This window comes from Rhinatrema bivittatum, chromosome 2 (assembly GCF_901001135.1).
Source record: "Rhinatrema bivittatum chromosome 2, aRhiBiv1.1, whole genome shotgun sequence".
Taxonomy (NCBI): Eukaryota; Metazoa; Chordata; class Amphibia; order Gymnophiona; family Rhinatrematidae; genus Rhinatrema; species Rhinatrema bivittatum.
The window spans coordinates 267,371,994-267,397,507 of NC_042616.1; the positions used below are offsets into that span (position 1 = coordinate 267,371,994).

At 44.3% G+C, this 25,514-nt stretch overlaps 1 protein-coding gene across 7 annotated transcripts in view; it reads left to right on the plus strand.

The window, feature by feature from the left end:
- The window catches only part of ANLN (anillin actin binding protein), a 212,424-nt gene extending 188,913 nt beyond the window's left edge, over nucleotides 1-23,511 (plus strand). For all 7 annotated transcript variants that reach the window (XM_029589491.1, XM_029589492.1, XM_029589494.1 and 4 more), the window contains 2 exons: nucleotides 15,163-15,335; nucleotides 21,883-23,511. In XM_029589491.1, the coding sequence (XP_029445351.1) occupies nucleotides 15,163-15,335; nucleotides 21,883-22,006 (297 nt within the window). In that variant the 3' untranslated portion in view covers nucleotides 22,007-23,511. The remainder of the gene's footprint in view (nucleotides 1-15,162; nucleotides 15,336-21,882) is intronic.
- The last annotated feature ends 2,003 nt before the right edge of the window (nucleotides 23,512-25,514 follow it).

Below are 25,514 nucleotides of genomic sequence, written 5' to 3' on the forward strand. Positions count from 1 at the left end.
CCCAGATCTCGCGGCTGATTCATTGCCTGAAGGGGGAAGGGATTCTGTTTTTCTGCAGTCACCCCAGGATTTAAGTCCCGTGGACCTTTCTACTGTGGTCCCTGACCCCCAGCATGATGTCCCCCCTCCCCCACTGCCAGGGAAAACCCCTCAGCATTTTTCTACATTGTACTTTTTATTGCACAAGGCTTATGTCACTAGCTTACAGTCCCCAGTCCCCCCCCCCCCCTGCAAAGGTTCCTAGGGTCTCTACAGAACAGGGACCCAAACTCCCTGATTCTCGGGGGACGAATCTGGTTCAGACCGTACCGGGAGCTCTGGACCCTCCAGATCCTTCTAGCCTTCCACCTCAGCTTCCAGGCTCTGACCCCGATGCAGATGCCTTGAATCAGAATCCACCGGTCGAGGGAGACAACCCACGGGTTTTACACTTATTCCAGCAGGAGGAGCTGGACCCGCTCATTCTGGCGGAAACTGCAAGTATCCCGGTTTCCAGTAACATGGACCCTGTCCTGGCTGGACTGAGCCCCCCACGTATGTTCCCATTTCATCCTACGCTAATGCAGTTACTACTCAAGAGAATGGGAATCTCCTGAATCCAGCTTATGGGTAGGCAGAGAGCAATGGACAAGCTCTATCCCCTGCCAGACCAATGCCTAGAGCTGCTCAAGATTCCTAAAGTGGATGCTTCAGTTTCCGTGGTCACCAAAAGAACCATCATTCCGGTGGTGGGAACGACGGCTTTAAAGGATATTCAGGATCGTAAGTTGGAAGTACATCTCAAAAGAATTTTTGAAGTCTTTGTGCTTGGCATTCAAGCAACAGTCTGTAGCAGTCTCATGCAGCGGGCAAGCCTTAGGTGGGTTCAACAACTACTCAGCACCCAGGCTGCAGAGGTGGAACTTCTGGAAGCTGCAGTTGCGTATGGTGCTGATGCCCTCTACATCTTCTCAGTGCTGGCCAGATCCATGGTATCAGCTGTCTTGCCAGTCCGCTGCCCAATTTCTCGCCTCTGGCTGAGAAATTGGGCAGCAGACTCCTCTTCTAAATTGCAGTTGGGCACTCTCCCCTTCAAGGGTAAATTTCTCTTCGGGGAGGACCTGGAACAGCTTATCAATTCTTTAGGGGAGAACAAGATTCATAAGCTTCCTGAAGATCGCCCTAAAGCATCCAGATCCTTTTTTCCTTTGCGCTCTCATTTCAGGGGGCAGCGCAGATACAACAGGACATGGGGAGCTCCACAAAGAAACCCCTTCACAAGATCTCAAATCGTGGTCTCATTCCTTTCGTGGACGTCGAACATTCCGGAATGGAAACCCGCAATGATCCACCCCAAAGTCCTCTCAATGAGATGTGGCCAGCCCATTACTCTGTTCTCAACTTGGGAGGTCGGCTCTCCCTTTACCACGAGGAATGGGTCAAAATTACTTCGGATCGGTGGGTCCTCGAAGTAATAGAATGAAGCAACGCTTTAGAATTTGCTCGGTCTCTTCCAGATCGCTACCCAATCTCTCCTTGTGGTCCTCTAAAGCAGCATGTGGTGCACCAAACTCTCAACAGGCTGCAGCAACTTGGAGCCATCATCCCTGTCTCCCCCAAGGAGCAGGGGTTAGGCTAGTATTCCATTTACTTCATAGTTCCCTAAAAGGACGGCTCCTTTCGACCAATCCTGGACCTCAAAAGGGTCAACAAAGCGCTCAAGGTCCCCCATTTTTGGATGGGAAACCCTGTGGTCGGTCATAGCGGCGGTTCGCACAGGCGAATTCCTAGCTTCACTGGATTTGACGGAGGCTTATCTCCATATCCCAATCTGCCTGGAACATTAGAAGTACCTATGCTTCAACATCCTGGGGCATCATTACCAGTTTGGGACTCTTCCGTTTGGCCTAGCCACAGCCCCCCGCACATTTACCAAGGGTAATGGTGGTGGAGGTGGAGGCGGCCTCCCTCCGACTGGAGGGGGTACTGGTCCATCTTTATCTGAACGACTGGCTCGTTTGGGCGAAATCAGAGAATCTCTGCACCGTGGCAGTCAAGATTTTGTCGTGCCTCAGCTCCCTTGGTTGGGTAGTCAATTTCTCCAAGAGCAGCCTCAAGCCTTCTCAAGTCCTGGAATTCTTAGGAGCACGCTTTGACACACGCACAGGAAAAGTCTTCCTTCCCGAGGACCGGGTGCACAAGCTTATGACTCAAGTGCGACATCTTTTATCTCTGTGTTCACAGCCTGGGACTACCTACAGGTCCTGGGCTCTATGGCTTCAACTATAGATTTAATTCCATGGGCCTTCGCACACATGCATCCTTTACAGAAAGCTTTACTGTCCCGCTGGAAGCCGGTCTCTGAGTAGTTTGACGCCTTTACCGCTCTCGGACTTTATCATCTCCAATCTTCAATGGTGGCTGTTGCTCGACCACCTGCTAAAGGGGTGCACCTGGAAACCCCTCAGTGGATCATTGTTATGACAGATGCCAGCCTCTCCGACTGCGGAGGGTTTGCCAGACTCAGTCTACACAAGGGCAATGGTCCCCAGCTCAATCTCAATGGCACATCAATCGCCTGGAAGCCCAAGCAGTTAGCCTGGCGCTGAAGACGTTCCTGCCCTTGATCCGTCACAAAGTGGTTCGGGTTCTCTCAGACAATGCCACCCCAGTAGCTTACATCAATCGCCAAGGTGAAACCAGGAGTCATCTGGTAGTCTTGGAAGCAAGCAAGTTGTTCCCCCTGGGAGGAACGGCATTTGGCTCGATGCGCAGCCTCCCGTGTTGCGGGGGAAGGAGAATGTCCAAGCTGATTTCTTAAGTCGTCAGCACCTAGACCCCGGAGAGTGGGAGTCATCCGAAGAGGCGATGGCTCTTCTCGTTCGCAATTGGGGCACTCCCCGCTTAGACCTAATGGCCACTCTGAAGAAAGCGAAGGCTCCCAGATTCTTCAGTCGCAGAAGAGAGCACGGCTCGGAAGGAGTGGACGCTCTGGTGTTACCCTGGCCTTGCAACATACTCTACGTGTTCCCACCCTGGCCTCTGGCAGGGAAGGTGCTCAGAAGAATAACTCCACAAGGGGCCGGTCATTCTCGTGGCACCAAAATGGCCCCGAAGACCATGGTTTGCAGATCTTATAAACCTCGCGAAGGAGGGTCCTCTTCGCCTTAGTCACTTCAGGTGGATCATTTTTGTCTAGAGGCCTAGCTTTTGAGCAGCGGAGACTGAGAGGTTATAGGGAGGAGGTTATTTTCACTCTGTTGCTTGTGCGTAAGACTTCTACCTCTCTCGCTTACATCCAGGTTTGGAGAGTGTTTGAAACTGTGTGCGGACTCAGGAATCCCGGCGCGCAGGGGCCCAGTTTCCCATGTCCTCATTTTCTACAGAATGGCCTCGCCAAGGGTTTGTCTTTCAGTTCTCTTTGGGTATAAGTCTCGGCACTTGCCTCCCTTTTAGGGCGGGTCCATGGTTATGATTTGGCAGCCCACCCGGATGTCATTCGATTCCTCAAGGGAGCGAAGCATTTGAACCTGCCTGTCCGGGCTACATGTCAGTCATGGAGTCTCAATTTGGTGCTTCGGGTTCTATGCAAGGCACCCTTCAAACCCCTCAAACGGGCCACACTCTAAGACTTGACTCTTAAGACAGTTTTTCTAATCTCTATTTGCTCAGCCAGGAGAGTGTCCAAGCTCCAAGCCTTGTCTTGCAGAGAGCCATTTGTTCGTTTTTCTGATTCAGAAAGACTGTACCATCTTTTTTTTTTTTTACTGAAGATAGTTTCCTCCTTTCATTTAATTCAGTCAATGGAGCTACCTGCCTTTTCTCCAGAGGACACTGAGGCCACACATGGCAGAAACCTAAGGCGCCTTGATGTGAAACGAGTCCTGCTGCAATACTTGGAAGTCACGAACGAGCTCGGAGTCTCAGATCATATTTTTGTCTTATGGATCAGACCCAATAGGGGGAATAAAGCATCAAAGGCTACTATCGCTCGCTGGCTAAAGGAAGCTATTGCCTTGGCTTATATTTGTCGGTGCCAGCCAGTCCCGGAAGGTTTAAAAGCCTGTTCACTCTGGTTGCAGGCTACCTCTTGGGTGGAAAGCCAGTCTGGCTCCCCACAAGAGATATGCAGAGCAGCTATTTGGAAATCTCTCCATACTTTTGCTCGTCATTATCGCCTCTATGTGCAGGCGCCAGTTTTTGGTTCCTTTGACAGACAGATGCTTCGAGCGGGACTATCTGGGTCCCACCCTACTTGGGGAAGCTTTGGTACATCCCACTGTCTGGACTGATCCGGATACGTACAGGGAAAGGAAAATTGGTCTTTACCTGCTAATTTTTGTTCCTGTAGTACCACGGATCAGTCCAGACACCCGCCCTTAGTGGAGGGAATCTGACCTTTTCTTTTCGACAACCGCTCTAAGTCATTTCATTCAGATATGCTGATTTACAGGGCACCGGAAGTATTCGCTAACTATGAGCGATTATCTTGCATTTCTTCAATTTTTCTAGTTGCATTTTGGATGTCAAATATTTTTACTTGCTTGATCCTGTTTCTATTTGAGGTTACATTTTTCTGCTTTGATAACGTTTATACTAAAGGGACTCGGGGGGAGCACTGTCCTGATACAGGATACCCTTCAAGTTTTTCTCTATTTCCATCTGCTGGAAAGGAGGCTCAATCCACTGTCTGGACTGATCCGTGGTACTACAGGAACGAAAATTAGCAGGTAAGGACCAATTTTCCTCTTGTGAAGATGCAGAAAACATCAGGCAGTAGAAGCCCATTTTGTAAAGCGAGACAATGAACTGTTAGTAACTTTTTCCTTTGCAGGAACCCTGCCAAGAGTGAGAGATATGTTGGGGTTGCATTGTATGAATGGAGCTGAAATTACAAAGGTCTAGAACTGTGGCTTTTGCTGCACATAGTGTCCAAGACTGAGACATCTGAAAATCCAAACTTGACAGAATTGGGAATACAGGCCTATGGAGCTGAGGGAGAGTGGTGCAGGATGATAAATCTAGAAATTAAACTGCAGTATGGAAGGAATGGTGTATATAGATAACATAAAAATATGCCATACTGGGTCAGACCAAGGGTCCATCAAGCCCAGCATCCTGTTTCCAACAGTGGCCAATCCAGGCCATAAGAACCTGGCAAGTACCTAAAAACTAAGTATATCCCATGCTAGTAATAGTAGTGGCTATTTTCTAAGTCAACTTGATTAATCGCAGGTAAGGGACTTCTCCTCCAAGAACTTATCCAAACCTTTTTTTTAAACCCAACTGCACTAACCATATCCCCTAGCAACAAATTCTAGAGTTTAATTGTGCGATGAGTGAAAAAGAACTTTCTCCGATTAGTTTTAAATGTGCTACATACTAATTTCATGGAGTATCCCCTAGTCCTTCTATTATCTGAAAGAGTAACATTCACATTTACCTGTTCTAGACCTCTCAAGATTTTAAACACCTCTATCATATCCCCCCTCAGCCGTCTCTTCTCCAAGCTGAACAGTCCTAACCTCTTTAGTCTTTCCTCATAGGGGGAGCTGTTCCATCCCCTTTATCATTTTGGTTGCCCTTCTCTGTACCTTCTCCATCGCAACTATATCTCTTTTGAGATGCGGGACCAGAATTGTACACAGTATTCAAGGTGCGGTCTCACCAAAGAGTGATAGAGGCATTATGACATTTTCCATCTTATTCACCATTCCCTTCCTAATAGTTCCTAACATTATTTGCTTTTTTGACTGCCGCAGCACACTGAGCTGACAATTTCAATGTATTATCCACTGACCTTTAGATCTTTCCTGGGTGGTAGCTCCTAATTTGGAGAGTAACATTGCCCATAATGTCCCAAGATGTTAGGATTTGAAATATCCAGATTGCAGTGTTTGGCAATGTGCCCTGTAATGCTACAGGGTATTAGAGCTGGGGATGTATGTTCCACCCTGCCTTATGAAGTCTATGGAATTATTAGAGCATGCCTGTAACAACCAAGGTTGTTGCCAGTGACTTTAGCTTCAAAACTGAATTTTTTCTTTTGGGTCACTGGCAATATTTTTCTGTCTTTTTATTCTTGTATCTCATTGTTTAGATATGACTTCCTGCCTGGTTGCTGGCTTTGGATTTTTACCTTTTAAGGCTTTGTTGAGGAGTAAAATAAGACTCCCTCCCTCTCCTCTAATATTTTTGTTTCAGGTTGTCTTCCTTTCTGTGTTTAAGAAAAAAGAAAAGGTTCTCCCAACAAACTCTCTCCATTGACAAGCAGGACATTGATCAGTCATACAAAAGGGGTGGCATCATCCAATGGTGCCAAGGTAGGAAAGCTTTCTCAGGGCTCAGAAAAACATGTGTAGGCATTCCTGTGTAGTTGCATCTATCTTCTGCTTGTGTGAATTAGCCATTAGCCATGCTTTCTGGGTGACATCCCCTGACATTGTTCTCCTCATTCAACACTGAGCAATGCCAACCGCTGCAGCCTAGTCTGCCAGCAGAGGAAGAATTCTTCTCCCTGGATACTCTTTCATCCCCAGAGCGAGAGTCCAATAGCCCGCTAGACCAGGATCAGAAACGAGAATCAAGCACTTCCCTGGAATTGGACAGGGACCACGCAGATTCTCCACTGTCCTCTCCAGGAAGCTCTACAGGTATCCCTTCCCACCCTCCTGAGGACTCTCGAACTGTTATTACCCCCAGAAGATGTTAGAGATTCAAAATTTATTGAAAAGGTGGGGTTGGCCTTAAAGGTGGAGACCAAGAAAATTCTGGATCCAAGGTCTGAGACAGTGGGAGTTCTTAAAAAAAAAAAAAAAAAAAGTTGATGTCCCATCAGAGCCGACGGCATTGTCATCCCACTCAGTGCTAGATGCAGTCCTTGACAAGACTTGGGAGTCACCATACACAAGACAAACACTTTCTCGAAAGACTGACCTAAAGTTTCAGATGTGTAAGTCAGCTCACTATGAAGTGGTGCAGCTCCCCCATACATCTGTAGTGGTAGAATCAATGATGTGAAAGTCTAGTCTCTTCTCAAACATACCCAGAAAAGAGATGACAAAATCCTCGATAAGTTTGGCTAGAAACATTTCCTGAGAACGATGCCAGGATTCAGAAACATCGGTTTTATATCATGCAGTATTTGTATGAATGCGTACAGACACTAAAACCATCCTTTCAGGGTAGTGCAGGTGATTCCCCTTCTCACAACCCTTGACAATCCTGGAGGAAGATCTCCGACATTTAAGAACCATATATGAAGCCTTTCAACATCTGTATTCACGTCTGCAGCTTTGATTGCAGTTTTTGAGTAGCCTAGTTCCATGTAAGTGCCATCAGGGAAAGACATACATGGCAAGCTAGCAGACTTAGCATGCAGAGGAGACAACCTGTTTGTCTCCAATCTCCTAATCAAGGAGCAGAATGTGGCAGTTCTGTCCCTTGCTTCTCCTGCAGAGTAACCAGGATCTACAAAGAGGTATTATAACAAATATAAAAAAACCCTGTTACCAGAGGTGCCCTTACTGGCAGTATCCATCCTTTAGGATGCAATCTTACCAACCATCCAGGCAGCAAGCACCACAAAACCAGTCAACAGAGGGAGTCACCAGAGGGGCCAGTAGCCTCAGAAACAGGGCCCTGCACTGAAACCACAGCAGAATTTTTAAAGGTGCTTGGGCCACAGCTAACACTAAAGGTGGGGAGCATGAGTGCGCAATTATGCCACCACTGGGAGTCTATCACGTCAGATCATTGGGTTTTGCTTACCATAAATGGTGTTTTCCGTAGACAGCAGGATGAATTAACCGTGCAGCCCTACCCTCCTCCCTGGACAGGTTCCTTATTCAGTTTGCTTATACTGTAGTAGCTTTAGTATCAACTGAGAAGAGGTAATCGCATGGGAAACCACCCTGCATGTACGCAGAGCAAAGCTCTGCATACTAAGAAAACTCCATCCTTTGCCGCCAAAGGTCATCACCCAGAAAGCAAGGCTAATTCATCCTGCTATCTACGAAAAACACAGTTTACGGTAAGCAAACTTTCTTCTCTCTCTCCTAAAGTAGTTTTTCCTAAGTTTTTGTCTTCAAGTTTTTCTTATTATTTTTCTGCAGTGTTTTAGCAAGTCTCATAAAACGTTTGTGAAATATTTTTCTACCATCAACTCTTCATAATAGATGGCAAATTGAGTTTCAAAGGATGTCTTTGACAAATATGGCCACTGTTTTCAGTGCCTCAACATGACATACCCAGGGCCAGATTACGTAGCTGCCTGGAGTGCTGGAGGCTTGCAGTTTTCTCTCCACCTGGGGTTGCAGGAAACTGCTACTGCTGGCTGGACTCGTGTAGCCATCTGTGCGCTCCCTGCTTTTGGCTGCTGCAGATTTAGAGTGATTCTAGGTCTCTCTACCCACTGGGGGCTGCAGCTCAAACAAGGCAAGACAAAGGTGGTGAGAAGCAGAGCTGAGCCAGCAGGGACAATCTCTCAGCATCGGCAGCTACCACCTGCTGGTCCAGGGACATGTTGGGGAAGGTGGCGGCAGTGCACATCTCTTCTTCCTCCCCCCCCGGGCATCACAGTGGCCTCTTCTCAACCCAGTCCTAGTTTCACACTTAACCAGTCAGGATAACCACAATGAATAATATTTGCATATACTGCTTCCATTGTATGGAAATGAATCTCATGCATATTCATTGTAGTTATCCTTAAAACCTGACTGGCTAGGTGTGTCCCAAGGACCAGGTTGTAAAGCACTGCCCTAGGGTATGAAAATACAAAAGTTATGTGCTCAGACTTTATTGGAATCTCCACAAGCTGCCTACTGAGCAATAAAGAAGAAATCATCACCAGCTGAGGGACCATTGCCTAAATCTTAAAAGTGGAAGTCCCCTCATGCTAGGTTCCATGACTGCATGAAGTCTCGGCCCAAGTGCCATTTCCCCCTCCAGCAAAGAGCGAGGTAAATTGCATTCTTCAGTGCCAGCGTATGCAGGAGCCACAGTAGGCCCTTCCATTGCAGACATGGCACATAGACACCTTGCCACAATTACTCTGAAACACAAATTTCTCCAGCACCAGCAAGTAGAGGCACTACATCCTTGTTGATGCCAATAATTTCTCAATACAGTTGAGCTGAAGTAAAAATAAAAAATACAAGGGGCCTTTTCTTCCCTAGCGTGCCATTTCCTCCCCCACCAACACTAATTTCTCCCTGCACCTCTGATCAGTATCCGGGGGGGGGGGGGGGGGGGTAGAGCAATGTGGAAAACCGATGCAGTTAGTTTGGGCGGCAGATGCTCTTCTTGGCTCCCGTGCTACTGTTCAGTATGTCAGCCACGTGAAGAAAGGATAGATCGCTGTAACATGCGGTAAAGCCATGGCTGGATTTTTTTCCCAGTGTGCTGAAGCGTGTTCAGTAAGGCATAGCCTGGATCCACATGCACAAATACATGAACAAGACCATGGACTTGAGTGGAGCACAGGCTCGGCTGCGTGCAGCCTAGTGCAACATTGGCGGTGTTTTCGCAGTGTGCAGGAAACTGCTGAACAGGAACCTTTGAGAAGGATAATGGTGTTGAGGCTTAGAAAGAGGTCTCCCAAGCTGTAGCTTGCCAAATAAGGGCAATCCAGCTATCGTCCTCTTTGCCCAGTCCAGCTTTGCTTGGTAGCTCAGGGAGGATTGTCCTATGAGGATTTTGCTGGTGTGTGAACGTCCCCTCAGCCAAATCAGATTGGTGAAGGGGAGGGCAGGAGGCAATGTGCTGATCAGCGACTGTTCCCTCTGTTTCCTGGGGGGGCGGGGGCATGGAGAGTACTTGGTCAGCCCCATAGACCCACAGATGGATTTGGCATCCTTTTCCTGGGTGGATATTTTTTTCATGTTATGTAAAACATTTTAAGTGGGTACTTGTAATGGGTTTTCAGAATGAGGTATTTGCCTTGCAGTCTGGATCACACAAAACAAACTAAGAAAACTCTGACTACTGCTTATGAGAAATCATGATCAGCTGTGTTTTTCTGTATAATATATAATACAATTTATGAGAACACTTGAACAGATATACAATACCGGAGACTCAGAATCTTTTTTTCTTTGTTCAGCCTCTGGTCAGCTATCCCGCCCATCCCACCTTGCATCTGTATTTTATATTCTTGGCTGGAGCATGGTCAGAGCCATTTCCTTTGTCCTATATCCTGAAGTTTTGCCAAAATTGATAAGGAAAAACTGTTACCTGTGTTCTCTAAAAATGGTAGGTTCCATGACTGCATGAAGTCTCGGCCCAAGTCTCTGCTTCTAATCTCCATGTTGTCCACACGTTCTCACATGTATGAGACCACTAGCTCTGCAATTTCTCTAAACCTAACACATTCTGTAAAACACCCCAAAATCAAGTCAGCATATGTAATGTCATATTTCAGGTAACAGGTAATCACTACTGTTAAATGAATGTATGTGCCCCAAGTGCTAAAAGCATAACCATCAAATCTATAAAACTTATGTCTAGTTTATACTAATTCTGGGCACTTGCCAGGTGTTTCAGCTCTCAGCTTTTTTGCAAATTACTTGTGCAGTGCTTAATTCTTAATCTGCTAATTGGCCTGGAGTAAGATGTTCTTGAGAAAAAGATATCTGAAAAGAAAATTTCTTGAGAAAAAGATTGAAGTGATACCTGAAAAGAAAGAAGAAAACAATGCATACAGAATTTCCAGATCAATAACCAAAGGAAAAAGCTCATTGTGTTGGATGAATCTGTCATCAAAGGCACTAATCTTTTCCTTTGCACAAATGGAAAGGGAGAAGTGGATAACAAAACTCAACTAAATAATTCACAAAAGGAGTTCAGGAACAGCAGTAACCTGAACGAGGAAAGCTGGAAAGCTATGAGCACAAATGCTCGTATTTTGGGCAATAAAATCCCAGATCTGCAAGACCTAATGGTAGAGGCGGACTTGGACATTGTTGCTGTCACGGAGACCTGGTTCACGGAATCTTACGGTTGGGATACGGCAATACCGGGCTATAACTTGTTAAGGAAGGACAGAGAGGATAGGAAAGGGGGAGGAGTGGATCTTTATATCAGAAACAATATCCAAGCATCTGAGCTGCAAGGAAGATGGGGCAATGAAGAAGTACTATGGGCCAACCTAAAAAAAAGATGGGATATCCATTTTTATTGGAGTGGTTTATAGGCCTCCAAACCAAAAGGAAGAGCTTGACAGAGATCTGGTTGAAGACATCCAAAAAATGGGAAGGAAGGGAGAAGTGATCATTGGAGACTTTAATTTGCTGGATGTAGACTGGAGAATCCCATCTGCAAAATCTAACAATAGTAGAGAAATAGTGGATGCTCTGCAAAGAGCTTTGTTCAAACAAATGGTAATGGAACCAACGAGAGAGGGAGCTATACTCGATTTAGTGCTCACTAATGGAGATAATGTCTCCGATGTCCAGGTGGGCACCCACCTCAGCACCAGTGATCATCAAACGGTATGGTTTAATATCACAAAAAGGATACAGAAAAGAAGCTCACGGACCCAAGTTTTGCAGTTCAAAAACACGGACTTTGATGAAATGGGGAAGTACCTGGAGGAATAATAGTAGGCTGGGAGAACAAGAGAGATGTGGAACAGTGGACCAAACTAAAAGGAGCAATTACCAAGGCAACTAATCTATATGTTAGTAAAGAAAAGCAAAATAAAATGAAACCTATCTGGTTCTCAAAGGAGATGGCTGACAAAATAAAGGCTAAAGAACAACGTTCAAGAAATATAAAGGATCCCAAAGGGAAGGAGCACAAAGAATAATATCTGGTACAACTGAAGGAGACAAAGTAATCAAGACGGTAAAAAGTCAAGCGGAAGAAAGGATTGCCAAAAAGGTAAAGAGGTGGCAAAACATTTTTCAGATACATCAGTGAAAGGAGAAGTTCAAAGTGGTTTAGTGAAATTGAAAGGTGAAAAGGATCAATGTGTGGAGAGAGACGAAGAAATGGCAGAAATATTAAACGAATACTTCAGTTCTGTGTTCACTAAAGAGGACCCTGGAGAAGGACCGTCGCTAGTTAACAAGAAACTGGAGGGGAATGGAGTAGATGTAACTCCATTTACAGTAGAGAATGTATGGGAAGAGCTGTGGAAACTGAAAGTGGACAAAGCCATGAGGCCTGATGAGGTTCATCCCAGGATATTTAGGGAGCTTATAGATGTGCTGGCGGGTCCGCTGTGTGACCTGTTCAATAGATCCCTAGAAACAGGAGTGGTGCTGAGTGATTGGATAAGAGCAGTGATGGTTCTGCTTCACAAGAGTAGAAACAGAGAAGAGGCTGGTAACTACAGATCGGTTAGCCTCACCTCAGTGGTGGAAAAAGTAATGGAGTCGCTGTTAAAAGAAAGAATAGTGAACTATCTATAGTCGGAAGAATTGCTGGATCAGAGGCAGCATGAATTCACCAGGAGAAGATCCTGTCAGACAAATCTGACTTTTTTGATTGGGTAACCAAGGAATTGGATCAAGGAAGAGTGCTTGATGTCATCTACTTGGACTTCAGCAAAGCTTTTGATACGGTTCCGCATGGGAGACTGAATAAAATGAGAAGATTAGGAGTGACTGCCAAGGTGGTGGCCTGGATTGCAAACTGGTTGACGGACAGAAGACAATGTGTGATGGTAAATGGAACTTACTCTGAAGAGAGCGGTGTTGAGAGGAGTGCCGCAAGGATCAGTGTTGGGACCAGTCCTGTTCAATATCTTTGTGAGCAACGTTGCGGACGGGATAGAAGGTAAGGTTTGTCTTTTTGCAGATGACACTAAGATCTGCAACAGAGTGGACACGCCGGAAGGAGTGGAGAGAATGAAACTGGAAGAGTGGTCGAAGATATGGCAGCTGAGATTCAATGCCAAGAAGTGCAGAGTCATGCATATGGGGTGTGGAAATCCAAAAGAACTGTATTCGGTGGGGGGAGAAGGGCTGATGTGCACGGAGCAGGAGAGAGACCTTGGAGTGATTGTTTCGCCGACTTCAGATCATTAGACACTAGGGATGTGAATCGTTTTTGAACGATTAAAATTATCGTCAGATAATTTTAAAATCATCCAAAATCTTTAGAGTGCACGATACAATACAAATGCCCCCGATTTTATCGTCAGGGGCATTTGTATTGTATCGTTAAATAGGGCGCGGGAAAACCGGCACACCAAAACAACCCTAAAACCACCCCAACCCTTTAAAACAAATCCCCCACCCTCCCGAACCCCCCCAAAATGTTTTAAATTACCTGGGGTCCAAGGGGGGGGGGGTCCCGGCGCGATCTCCCGCTCTCTGGCCATGGCTGCGTTAAGAGAAATGGCACCGGTGGCCCTTTGCCCTTATCATGTGACAGGGCAAAGGTAGCACCGGCGCCATTTTGGTTCCTGGCTCCCGACGTTACGCGTGCAGGAGATCGCTCCCGGACCCCGCTGGACCCCCAGGGACTTTTGGCCAGCTTGGGGGGGCCTCCTGACCCCCACAAGACTTGCCAAAAGTCCAGCGGGGGTCCGGGAGCGACCTCCTGCACGCGGGCCGTATTGCCAATATTCAAAATGGCGCCGGCGCTACCTTTGCCTTCACTATGTCATACGGGTCGACATAGTGAGGATTTATATTCAGACAACTTCCAACAAGGACGGAATTCAGTCTGGGTAAAATAAATAAGCATGGGTGTAGCCTCCTTGTTATGGCAGTTACTACCCCAAATCAAGCCTGCTACTTCACTTGGAATACATATTCAGCGCAGCTCACTGCTTCAACGGCAGGGGGGAATGAAGAAAAGATGACTTATATTCAAACCACCAACAAGGACTGAATTGCACAGGCTGGGTAAACAAGCGTGGGAGTAGTCTGCTTATTACAGTGGTTACTACCCGAAACCAATTAGGTAGATATTTCACTTAGATGCAGCTCCAGCACGGCTATCTACATCGATGGCGGGGGTGGAAGGGAAATAGAACCAAAAAGTTACTTAAAAGGGACAAGAGTAACATATAAGTAAGAAAAAAATAAGTGTGAAAGCTTACTGGGCAGACTGGATGGACCGTTTGGTCGTCTTCTGTCGTCATTTCTATGTTTCTGTGTTTCTATATGTTATGCTTTAATTGTCTTATTTCCATTTTTTCTATTTGCTTGTGACCTTGAAGCTTATAGGCTTCAAGTTAGAGAAAGGGGGTTGTCACAATGGAACAAAGAGTGAGAATCACTGATATAGAGGATCATCTCAGACCTCCTTCTACCATATTTTCAAGTCTGGACAGGACAATTTGTTGGCCACCTAATTTCTTGTATTTCTGGCCTCCAGAAATTGACGCCACACTCTACATGAGGTCTCTTCAATGATTTGTACAATGGTATTATCACTGCCTCTGCTGGTTATACCTCTCTACCATTGCTCTAGTTCTTGCCATTGCTGCTTTGTCACAGTTTTATAAGCTTGAAATCATTGCTATTACCTCAACATGTCTCGTTTGCACATCACTCATCCCGTCCCGTCTTCCCCCCCCCCCCCCCCCCCCCCCCAAAAAAAATCATCCACGGTTGATGTTTGACTTTTAGATTTAGAATTTTGAATCTGGGTCTCTGTCAGGGTGCAAGTGAGTAAAGGTGATGTACTCAAGACATGTGTTAGTCAACCCATGCTGGTACACAGATGGTACACATGAAGGAGGTTTCCCTTTCAGAACTTCAGCCAGTAAGGGGGCTCAAAATCCCCAGTGATTTGATTTTATTAAAATATTTATAGGTAGTGTTATCCACTGTTCTTAATGGCTTATAATAAAAACATGTGTAACTATATTCAGTCCAAAGGCAAACTGAGGAATTAATACTGCTGAGAACAAAGCTGCATTGTTGGTATACTAGGAACTTACATAATCATCATGCTTCAAGACAGAGATTAGAGGCACAATCAACATTATTTATTTTTATTTATTTATCGAGTTGTATATACATTCATTCGGTTTTGCCATCATAATGGTTTACAATTGTCGATGGGAAGAGGCTGAATGGATCTTTGAAGAGGTGTTAAACTATTTGTTAAATGTAGTAAAGTTGATTTGTCCTGAGGACAGGGGAAACAGTTGTAAAAGATCAAAGTGAAAATTTTTTCTCATACTTTTCATCAGTTTTTCCTTTTCTTTTTCCTTCTCCCCAGAGTCCCATTGGTCGGATAAATTTGGCTAACTGCACTAGCAGGAAGATTGAACCAGCCAACAGAGAATTTTGTGCTCGTCCCAATACATTTGAATTAATTACTGTCAGACCTCAAAGAGAAGATGATAGAGAAACTCTTGTCAGCCAGTGCAGAGACACCCTGTGTGTCACCAAGTAAGTTTTTGCCTGAAGATTACTAGTCTTGATTTCTATAGACTAAACTGTAGTTTTAAGCCAATTTATCTGACATGCAATTCAGATATCACAGATAAGTGTACAATTCCACATGGTTGTCAAAAGTAAAATTCAAAGGACGGTTGCTATCACTTACAGGCTGATGCAATACCGACAGACTAAAAACGTGTTTCCAAACTAGACGCACTTTTTTTTTTAATTCGTGCACAATCGCCTCTCCTGGGTGCTCTATGCAATAGGCAAATGAGCCACTGCGCTAAAAAGGACGCGCTATGGAAAAAGTTTGCATCCTTAGTGCCTCTGTGGTATCTGGTGCCCATGAGAAGTGGCTGTGCACGGATTAGGAAAATGGACACTCAGTTTTATGAGCATCTATTTACCTAACCCATGCCACAGCCATGATAGAAACATAGAAATGACGGCAGAAGAAGACCAAATGGCCCATCCAGTCTGCCCAGCAAGCTTCACACACTTTTTTCTCTCATACTTATCTGTTTCTCTTAGCTCTTGGTTCTATTTCCTTTCCACCCCCACCATTAATGTAGAAAGCAGTGATGGAGCTGCATCCAAGTGAATATCTAGCTGATAAGTTAGGGGTAGTAGGGGTAGTAACCGCCGCAATAAGCAAGCTACACCCATGCTTATTTGTTCTACTCAGACTATGTTATACAGCCCTTATTGGTTGTTTATCTTCTCCCCTGCCGTTGAAGCAGGGAGCTATGCTGGATATGCTTGAGGTATCAGTTTATTCTTCTCCCATGCTGTTGAAGCAGAGAGCCATGCTGGATATGCATCGAATATGCATATCCATGCATGATATTAAGTCTGAGAAACATTTGGGGCTCCTCAAGACTTAATGTCAGCTCCGGGGCTGGCGTTAATTTTTGAGGGTAAAAATGTGCGCGTTGGGTGCACATTTACTTTTTATATATGTGTACTAGCTAATAGCTTCAACATGGTATTTACGTGTGGTGAGTGCTATTAGCTACCCGCTGGTTTGGATGCGCGTTTTGGACGCACTAATCCCTTTATTGCATAAGGGTTATGGACGTGCATCCAATCATGGGTTAACCTGGACATTAGCCTGAGCGCACATATTGCATCGGCCTGTTAGTCTTTGAACTGGAAAAAATAACTGGTCAATATTGAAAACCTAATGTATCTGATTCTATCACAAATGGGGAAACTTTGAGCTTTCTTTCCCAATGCTCTTTGGAAACCTCTGCGAAAGGGTGATACTTGGCCACTTTCATACTGCTTCTGTAAGCTAACTAATTTTATAAGAACTGTGTGTGTATATTGAATACATGGTAATACACAAAAAGAGGTTGAATTAACACAATTTTGAAACCTATAAGTATTAGCAGTTTTCAAGGCTTCCACCTTGGTTACTGTCCGTTACTGCATCTTTATAAATGTTCAGAATTCAATTACCTTATTAAAAAAAAATACAAAAAATTATCAGGAGTAAACATCTTAGTCTACTAACACAATTCAGAATACACCTGCTGCAAATTTCTGATCACAAGACAAAATTTGTTTATAGAATGTCCAAAATACCAAGACTAGTAATGCTAACTTTAAAATCAGAAGTTCAAAATTTCATTTTTTACTTTAAAACTGGCTCTCTTGTTGTTGTAGAAGTAGAAATACTTCTGTGGTAACTAGGTTGGGAAGGAAGTCTCTTTTGGGAAGGTTTGGCTAAAAAGCTATGCTTTAGCTTTCTTCCTAAAGATGAGGTAGCTGGACTCCAAGCGTAGGGATAATGGAAGCATATTTCAGAGCTTTGGTGCATAATTGCTAAAGGCCTGAAGTCTGGTGCAGGACAGTCTAACAGAGCAGGGATGGAAAGTAGAGCCAGTTGGGAAAATCTGAGTTCTCTCTTGGGAGCATAATGGAGAAGGAGCTGCAGGACAGATTCTGGGGCCTGTTCAAGTGTTTTCATGCACTTGAAGACAAAGCAAAGTGTTTTGAATTTGATCCTGCTGTCTATTGGTAGCCAGTGTAGTCAAGATAAAATAGGTTTTATATGATCAGATGCTTTTGCTCTTACTAGGATTTTTGGGAAAAGAGATTTTCCCTGTACGTACCCGGATCAGTCCAGTCTGTGGGTTGAGCCTCCTTTCCAGCAGGTGGAGACAGACCAAAACTGAAAGGATATCCTATATGAGGACAGAGCCTATCCTGTAACCCTTCAGTATTTGTCTGTCTCCAGCAAGTGCAGGACGTATCCCTTCAGTCTCCTGATCTAGGCTAGTCAGCCTTCTTTCTTCTTTTCTCGGGATCAAGCAAGTACTTCTTTGGGGATATTGTCCCTCTCTAATAAAGTTAGTTAGGCTTTTGTCCTTTGATTTTTCTTCAGGAGACTGCTCTGTCTCCTGGCTCTTGCCAGACTCAGGGGGGCTTTGCCCCTTGTGCGCTGCATAGCCGAGTCCGTGTACGCTTCTAGGTGTGGGGACAGAGTCTGGTAGTCCAGGTCTAGTCTCCCCCCTGGCTGCCAAGAGGGTTTTTAGAACCAGACTGCTGCGCTCAGTTTAAAAAAAAAAAAAAAAAAAAAAAGATAATTTTCATTTTAAATTTTGAATTAAGTTAAAAGTATTCATACTTTTAACTTACCTGCAGCAGTAAACCAATATTTTTTAATTTTTTTGGTCTAAGGAGGCCTTGAACCGGCAGCCAGACAGGCAGGAGTCAGCAGGTTTCCCCTCTGCTTCTCTCCGGGCCTTCAGGCTGTCAATCAAACTTTTTTTTTTTCAGAGCGGCTCGTCTATGCCGTGGCAGGCAGCCTGCCTTTCTTGTGAGCAGCCCTCTTCATGATTTTTGCGAGAGGGCCTCTGCTCTGCTTGCCTGCCGGGTGGGGAAGGTCCCTCCTCAGCAGGGCAAGCAAATTTAGCCCCGGAATCGAGTCCCCTCTGCATGGCCAAGGCCGTTCCCGGGTCGGCAAAGCCCGGGAACGGCGGCCATCTTGGATTTTTCAGCGGCTCTGTTTTCGGAACTGCCTGGGGCTGGGGGGACGAATTTATTTGGAAATGTCCGTCCCCCGTCCCCCCCGGGGAAATCCAGGACCCGTTTTTCTCCGGAGTTCATCCTCCTCCTGCATAAATCTTATTTAGCAAGCCTGCAGGAGGAGGAAGAAGGCCCCCCTCTTGACCCCCCCCCCCCCCCCCCAAAATCCCTCACACCGCGCCATTAATTGCTGGACCGGCTGCGGAGCCCCAGGGGCCGGCTCGGGTGCGGGTGGTCCCAGGGGTGCCCCCCCTCCCGACCCCCAGGTGGATCCAGTGCTTCCGGACCCCGATGCCATCCAGGAGCCAGAGGGCACCCTTCCCCTGGAGGGGGACGACCCCAGAGTCCTTCGTTTATTCCGCAAGGAGGAGTTGGAGCCCCTCATCCCATTTGTCCTCCAGGAACTGGGGTTGGAGGGGCCCCCTGCGGATAACCTGATGGCCTCCTTGCCCAAAGATATGAACCTGGTCCTCGCGGGTCTGAGGGCTCCTGCTTCCGCCTTTCCCTTCCATCCCATGCTCAAGCTGTTACTTTTAAGGGAGTGGGAGGCTCCCGAGGCGGCACTCCGGGTGGGACGGGCCATGGACAAGTTTATCCCCTCCCGGAGGAATGCTTGGAATTGTTTAAAAAAAAAAAAAAATCCCTCGGTGGACTCCTCCGTCTCTGCAGTCACCAAGCATACCACCATCCCGGTAGAGGGATCGACGGCACTTAAGGACGGACAGGATCGTAAGCTGGAGGCGCACATGAAACGCATCTTTGAGGTCTTGGCTCTCGGAGTCCGGGCGTCTTGCTGCAGCAGCCTCATGCTGCGGGCAGGCCTCATTTGGGTTCAGCAACTGCTCTCCTCCCAGGACCTCCCGCCATCAGAGGCGGAACAGGCTGAGCACTTGGAAGCTGTCATCGCTTACAGTGCCGACGCGTTCTACGACCTTGTGCGTGTTCAGGCGATGGCTTCGGTGTCCGCCCGGAGACTCCTCTGGCTATGCAATTGGTCGGCTGATCAGTCCTCCAAAGCCCGGCTCGGCACGTTGCTTTTCAAAGGTAAAGTTGCTTTTTGGTGAGGACCTTGAGAAACTTATGGACTCCTTGGGGGACAACAAGGTCCATAAGCTCCCGGAGGACCGTCCTAAATCCACCCGGTCCTACGCTCCCTCTTGTCCCTGCTTCCGGGGCCAGCGTCGTTTTACTCCGCGCGGGTGGGGTTGTTCCTCGAGGGGGTATAAGCATCTTCGCCCCCCCTTCTCGTGCCATTTGTCCATCGTATTATGTATGTGATTATGTAAATCGCTTTGATCTAACCCCATTGTAGAGTGCGGTATATAAAATTTTAAAACAGTGATGGCGGGCAAGATGGCAGCATGGAAGAGGTTGTGTCTGCTTGCTGCTCCTGCTTAGAATACCTCATACTTGTTTCTTCAAAACTGCCATCTTAAAGAAAGGAAAGAGTGAGGGGCTTCCCCCCAGACTCCTCTTCTTTATCAGGGCAGCAAGTTATTACAGCTTACATGACCTCATCAGCAGCTTTTCAGGATGCCGAGGACCCTGATATGCCTCGCGTCAAGGGAGCGCCGCGAGTGCCGGCAGATGAGGCTTCCCTTAGCCCGGAGCTCCGCCTCCCTCCCCCAGCGCAGAGAGATGATCGAATGCGCAGTACAGTGGCACACAGCAATGACATGCCAGTTGTATCTGCAGTGGGAGGGGCTGCTCTTTCAAACCTCGTCACTTTTGTTGGATTCAAAACCTCCTATTGTCAGCGGGGAAGCAGATGGGAATCCTCCCCTAGCCCCTATGGAGCCACTGGTTAGGTCTGACTTATCTGGAACTCCCCGGTAGGACCAGAATGTTGATGGTGGTGAGTTTACTCTTCCATCGCGCCCAGAGGTGGTGACTCTTGAGACTATTTGGGACTTGGGTGCTGGTTTTGGGAGTTCCCTCAAAGTTCTTAATAAGAGAGATCTTTTCTAATTATCATAAAAGATCATCATCAAAACTCCAGGAGCAAGTGACTGTAACTCTAACATTTCTAAAGTTGAAAATACTGTTCATTCAGTTCAGATGTTTAATGCCGCCGTGATGAAAGATCGCAATGCTATTTCCGGGCGCATTGAGTTTTTGGAGAATAATGTGAGACATTTAAATCTTTGTGTCCTGAATTTCCCCAAAGTTTTAGGGGAAACTCCATATGTCACTTTAAAGAGATACTTTCAGGAGGTTTTAGGTTTTGCAGCAGAGCAAATGCCTGCTGTAAACACGTTTTATTCTTATGAAAAGATCTGCTGTTTCTTCTAATATGGACTTTCAAGCTAACTGGACCAATTTTCTTGATTCCACTTTGGAAGTTTTGGATAGGAATACATTATTGGTTTCTTTTAGTTCTTCTGGTGACATAAGTAATGTTATGCAGAATTATTTCCATAAGTTTTCTATTGCCTTTTATGATTAAAATGTTAAGATATTTCCAGACCTTGCACATACTACTCAAGTTAAGAAAAAGGGTTTTCTTGCCTTAAGACAAGCAAATGTAACCGTAGGTTTTTCCTTTATACTTCTCTATCCATGTAAATGCGTTGTCAAGAAAGGTAAAGAATGTTTTATCTTCTTTCAACCTAAGCAGTTGAAATCCTTTTTAGAGGCCCATTAGACTGGTAAACTCTTCCCCTATGCCTCAGTAGTAATACAATCAGGAATGTATAATAAAACTGCTGTTTATAACTGTTAAGCCATTGCTTTCATATTGCTTAAGTATAAGCTCCCTTTATATTTGTTTGCCCTCTTCACCATTTATTTACTGCTTGGAAGTAGAATATAATGTATACTTTCTTCAGTTTTTTTCTTTTTTCCTTCTTTCCAAGATTAATGTAGGATTCTATCTTTGTTTCAAAGAATTTTTTTCTTTGATTATTGAAAGATATATTTTTTAAGAAGTGGCAAACTCCAGTCTTCGTATGCCACAAACAGGCCAGGTTTTCAGGCTATCCACAATGAATATGCATGAGATAGATTTGCATACAATGGAGGCAGTGCATGCAGATCTCTTTCGTTCATATTCATTGTAGATATCCTGAAAACCTGGCTTGTTTTTGTCACTAGCAGACTGGAGTTCGCCATTCCTGGCTTAAAACAAAGTTCCCTATGTGGTATTTTCCTAGCTTTACAGTAAAAAAATAAAATAAGAATTTGCTTAAGCTGTGACCAGCCCTGTGTTCTCCCAGCAGAAGGCTACTAGGCTCCTTGTAAGAAGCTTGGGGAGATGAAATACAGTCACTCAACCCAAAAGGAGCAAATAATTGATAAAACTCTCTAGGGTGGGGAAGAATACTCTTAGAGAACATCACTTTCCAAATTTGTGTCTCTAATTTTCTTACTAGTTAGGGATTCAGAAGAATTAAATTAGCATTTAAGGATTCAAGCAAGTCAGATGCAAAACATTTTAAGGTATTCTACTTTGACCAGTTTAAAAGTATGTTAAAACTGCTCCAAATAAAATCTTATTCTTTCCTTTTCTATCTTTTTATAGAAACTGGTTATCTGCAGATACTAAAGATGAGCGTAACCTTTGGATGCAAAAGCTCAACCAAGTTCTTGTTGACCTTCGAATGTGGCAGCCTGATGCTTGTTATGTACCTATTGAGAAGTCTTAAACGTAGAAGAGTGCCATGAACTTTTATCTAACAAAGATGTAAACTTAGTGCTAGCCTGAAACTATATGCATCTGCCATTTAAGAACACATTTCTGTACTAAATCTGGATACTTATTCACTTTATACTTTAGATCTGGATGGTTGAATGACATTATATGCAGTATTTTTACATAATTGTTTGTCTGTGCATTTAGATTTATTTTAGCTTATACCATTTCCTTTATTCCTTCATATATCCTTCAATTCATCAATAATTTTTGTATAAAAAGGAGAGTTGATTAACTCTGGTTTTGGGATTGTATAGCATTAAGTTTCAACAAACAAGCTGTAAGTAATACCTTTTTATTGAACTATATACACCCAAGATTAGCTTTTTGAGTTATGCTGTCCATCAGGTTAGTTAACTTTTTCTTCATTGACCTGATGAAGAGAAGATACCTTTTTATTGAACTAAATTGTTTGGATACTCTGGTATCCAAGTGGACTAATATAGCAAGCACAATTCTTTGCTCAGGATTTTATGGGAGATTAGTTTCTAATAGGGGGTGGGACCAAAAAATGCTTGTCCTAAACATTTACAACAGTCCTGCAGGAATTTTTTCCAAAGCACTATAGTCATGTATATTTTTTTTTTAGATGTATTCTTTTAATAGGGTAGACAGATGCTAATGTAAGAGTATCAACAAGTTCTATTTGAAGTTTTAAATATAAATTACAACTGATGGCATCCTGTCCCGTTCTCCCCCCCCCCCCTTTTTTTTTAGTCTTTTATATTTGCCAAAAAATGCCATGTAAACACAGCCTAACATGAAACAATGTCTATGGCTTTTAAGCAAAAATAAGTATCCATATACATTGATATAATTTTTAAAATATTGAAAATGTTGTACATAAGAAAAATAGATAAATGACATGCTTTGAATGCAATATGTTGCACATTTTCTTAGTCGAATGTTTTAAATGTTTGATCATTCGCTGCATGAAAAGGAGTTTGTTAAACTTCTTACAGTTCTATGCTGGTTTACAAAATATATTTTGTTGCAATAATTCTTGTTCTCTATCCAAGCCACCAGTATTGCAGTTTTTTTTGCTCAACGGAAATAAGAACTTTACAAAGCTGCTACATTCCCAGCTCATGCTTTACTGGCTTTAATTTTTACATCATTGGGATTTTTGTATATACTACAAGGATAGCACACTAATAGCTGGGAACCACTCAGGAATAGCTTAACATCACTATTTCCCTAGAGGGAAATGTTCTGTAGATTTCCAGTGAAAATTGTGAGCATCCTTATTGTCACTACTTTAACTACATCTTGTTTTACTATTCCACATAGGAACACTAACAGTTTTGCATGTTTTTTCCTTATTCAGTTAACATTTTTGGTCCTGTCAGGTTTTTTCATACTAACCACATCTGGGTTTTTTCTTCACTTCATGTATTTAAAATTATGTATTATGATATGTGTGCCCTTGGTATGAAAATAAAACTTCTTTAAATATGATGAGTGAAATTGCTTATTTGAAGAACTTAAGTATGTCTGCACTGGTTTGTGACTTCTGTATCACTTGCTGTACTTCAAAATGGATGAAACAGATTAATTCAAATACTTTCTAGCACTTCTGCAGGAAGGTGCTATTGAACCAAAGGTCCTAGAAACCAAATAGAGGATATGTATACTTGGCAGGAAAGATAAATGTTCTGACAGATGGGAGTGAGTTGTGAAATGGGCCCTGACAAGAGTTCTTGGATTACAGCATAGCAAACTATTTTCTCTTGGTGGAAAATTCCCAGGGTAGATCTGTTTGGCACCTTTCTGTTCTTAGTAATTGCAATGTTTTATTCTAAAAGGCAGATGCCCCCTCCTTTCATTGGTGATGGGGGCTTCTGTATGCATAAACCCCTCCCTATTACTCTAAAGGAAAAGCCTTCTTTGAGGAGACTGGAGCAGTATGATTTTCATAGACAAACTCTGGTTTCCACTCTTTCAGAAACAGGTTTATGAATGAATAATCAAGTTGCATATGTGTCCATACTACATTTCACAGAATCAGAAAATGCTCTTTCATCCATCCCTTCAGTTCCTTGCCCACCAAAATGACCCTGCTTCAATTTAGGAAAAGTTGGTGATTCAGATTTCCACACTAGGGACTGATCCTGATCCTGACATAGTGATGACGGCAGAAAAAGGCCATCTGGTCCATCCAGTCTACCCAGCAAGTTTCTTATGATAGTAACTATTGCTCCATGCAGGTTACTGTGATTGTCAAACCCAAAACAAAATTACTGCTAGCAACATTTTTACAGGGTAAGCAGCCTTGATAATTCAGACAATGCTGTTTGAACATATTTTTCTTTTGGTCTTGGCAGTGGAAGCAGTCTTGTGCTTTTTCCCTAATGTCTGTGCATCAGTACCTTGGTCCATAAAAGTCAGGACACAGCATTGGCGGTCATCTGAATCCAATTCCCCTTCTACCTCCCCTGCTGTTGAAGTGGAAAGCAATGTTGCAGTTGCATTGAGGCTAATTGGTTAAGGGTAGTAATTCCCATGCCTTCTGTTAAGGGTATCAGCTGCTACTCCTTGCAGGTTACCCACCATGCCCTCTTATTTATTCTACCTCCAGCCTTTAGGGATCCATGGTGTTTATCCCATGCCTTTTTGAATTTTACTGTTTTCATCTTTACCACCTTTTCGGGCAGGAAGTACCAAGCATCCTAATCATTGCATAGCAATATTAAGGGATTACTACTCTGTCCACTTTAAATTCATAATACAAAATAGGATTTGAATTCCTTTGGTACTATTTTCTGCATTTCTAGATAGAAGTAATATAAGTACAAATGTTAAACTAATCACTTATTTCACTTATTTATATTTCACTTTTCCAATTTGTTTTTCCTTGTCCATAAACCAGGAAGGTCAGAATGCTTACTCTGTGCTGCATTATGCTACATCTTATAATTTGGAACATATGCTGGTGAGACACAATGCACCAGGTATCTTTATTCTGGATATATGCACTTCCTTGTATAGGGGGTGCCCATTTTCTACCCCTAGAAAGGTTCTCCTGCCCTTTACAAACATGCATTTTGAGGCTTCAGCTGGTCTGTGTGCCCTCAGTGTGACAGAGGTCTCATTAGACCTTGCCCTGTGTGTGATATCAGTGTGTCAAGGAGAAATACCACTCCCCTCTGGCAGGGGTTGTAAAGAAGTATAAAAGCCTCTACACCCACTGGTGAGGGAAAGGAGAAAAACTGAGAACATTCTAAAAGCTGGAATCCTGGTGTTTGGAGCATCCCTTCAGAGTGGCACTAAGGGCCTGTCTCCACAGAGGGCTCAAAGGAGTAGAAAGGAGTCATCAGGATAGGAGTTCCTGGGATCCCAGAAGTTGAAACAGAAAAGAGGGTCCTGGAAGCTGGAGACAAGTGGATTGGGAGGCGACAGAGGCATTCTACCTGGCAAGGTTTACAGGAGTCTGTCTGATTTATCTACAATCAGCCTAAGAC